Here is a 1,741-nt window from a genome sequence, read left to right on the forward strand (position 1 = left end):
CAATCTGTACCTCTTAATCCCTTCATCCCCTCACTCATCCCCCTAACTGCCCTCACATCTGGCAACCATCAAAATGTTCTCTGTATCTATGAGTTTGTTTCCGTTTTGTTTGTTCGTTTGTTTCTTAGATCCTACCAAAAAGTGAACTCATGTGGTATTTGTCATTCTCTCTGACCTATTTCACTCACCGTAATACCCTCTAGATCCATCCATGTTGTCGTAGATGGCAAGATTCTATTCTTTTTTACGGCTGAGTAATATTCCCTTGTGTATATGTACCACCTCTGAATCCATTCTTCTGTTGATGGACACTTAGGTGGCCTCCATATCTTGGCTATTTGTAAATAAGGCTGCAGCGAACATATAGAGGCACATGCTTTTTTGAAATTAGTGCTTTGGAATTGCTGGGTCCTTCTTTATTTCTTGCTCTAGCCTTTCTTTTAAAGTCTGCTGATGCAAGTATTGCTACCCCAGCTTTTGTTTTTGTTTCCATTTTCAAGAAGCATCTTTTTCCATCCCTGTGCTTTCATTCTGTGTCTTTCTATCAGAAGTGAATCTCTTGTAGGCTGTAGTTCTGATTCTTCAATACTAATCTCTGTTCCTATAAAGATGTTTTAGTTTTTAATTTTATTTTACGTAGTTTAATAAAAAGTTTAAAAGTGGACCTGTGTCTCATGACCTAATGCTATGGGGAAAATAAGACCCTCCTATTGATTACTTAAATACTCAAAATGTTATGACATTATCAATTTTATTAATGGGACACAATGATACGTATTCTCATTGCTTTAATTAATACTTTATATGTTCTTTTGATCGTAAGACTTTAAACAGGGTTTAGTTCACTAGTTTTAACCAGTTAAAATCATTTTTTAGAAAATTTGAAGCAAACAATTGATATTATGAAACTTTAAAAGTAAATGTATAGTTCTCCCCCTTTCACATAAATATCATAGGTGTTCAAGATAAGAGGTTACTTATGCCAAAGTCATTTCTCTCTGTTTATAGGAAATGGAGTTATTTTTTCCTTCGAGTGGAGTTTGTGGACCAGCAAACACTGCTAAATTTACCAATTGTACCTGTTGCATTATTAAGCCTCACGCCATCAGTGAAGGTAAGTGCTGTGTTGAATACACATTCAATCATTTTGTTAAGAGGAACTTATTTTCTTAATGTCTATTTTCTCATTTATTTTATATGTAGAAATTAAAGTGTAATCTTAACATGTAATTTTTTCTTTGAAGGCACGTGAATAAAGACGACAAAATAAAGGTGAGGAGAAAAGCGTCCAAATCTGTTTCTCTCTCTATTTGTACCTGTGCATTTCTAAAAGATGTTCCTCGGGTTGCTGATCAGGGCCATATGCTAATCCTGTTACAGGGCTTGATTCCTTGACTTTTAATCTGCCTCTTCTCCTCCCAACCATATAACCAAGATTCACCTAGTTAAGTAGCACTCCTGATATGCAGTTTAAAACAATATCTTCCATATCTGCAGTAAGCCCTTTTTGAGAAAGTTGAAGAAACTTCCTTCACTTCTCAATATCTGAAACAAAGTTTGACTAATGTATGTGACAGCTGTATATGTATGACATGACAGCTAGATTGAGAGACACGAATATACAGATGTATCCTGAGAGTTTGTAGGTTTTTTTTGTATTCATTTCTCTTCATCTATTTATTTTAGTCTGTTGTATATATTTTTGTCAGTTATCCCACATCTTTTTGGAAGTGAGATGGGT

General features: G+C 34.8%; 1 protein-coding gene across 2 annotated transcripts in view; it reads left to right on the plus strand.

Annotated features, from left to right (window-relative positions):
- NME7 (NME/NM23 family member 7) overlaps positions 1-1,188 on the plus strand; it is a 34,748-nt gene extending 33,560 nt beyond the window's left edge. For both annotated transcript variants that reach the window (XM_023537564.1, XM_023537565.1), the window contains exon 7: positions 1,009-1,188. In XM_023537564.1, coding sequence (XP_023393332.1) covers positions 1,009-1,173 — 165 coding nt within the window. In that variant the 3' untranslated portion in view covers positions 1,174-1,188. The remainder of the gene's footprint in view (positions 1-1,008) is intronic.
- The last annotated feature ends 553 nt before the right edge of the window (positions 1,189-1,741 follow it).

This window comes from Pteropus vampyrus, unplaced genomic scaffold (genome assembly GCF_000151845.1).
Source record: "Pteropus vampyrus isolate Shadow unplaced genomic scaffold, Pvam_2.0 Scaffold194, whole genome shotgun sequence".
NCBI classification, from domain to species: domain Eukaryota; kingdom Metazoa; phylum Chordata; class Mammalia; order Chiroptera; family Pteropodidae; genus Pteropus; species Pteropus vampyrus.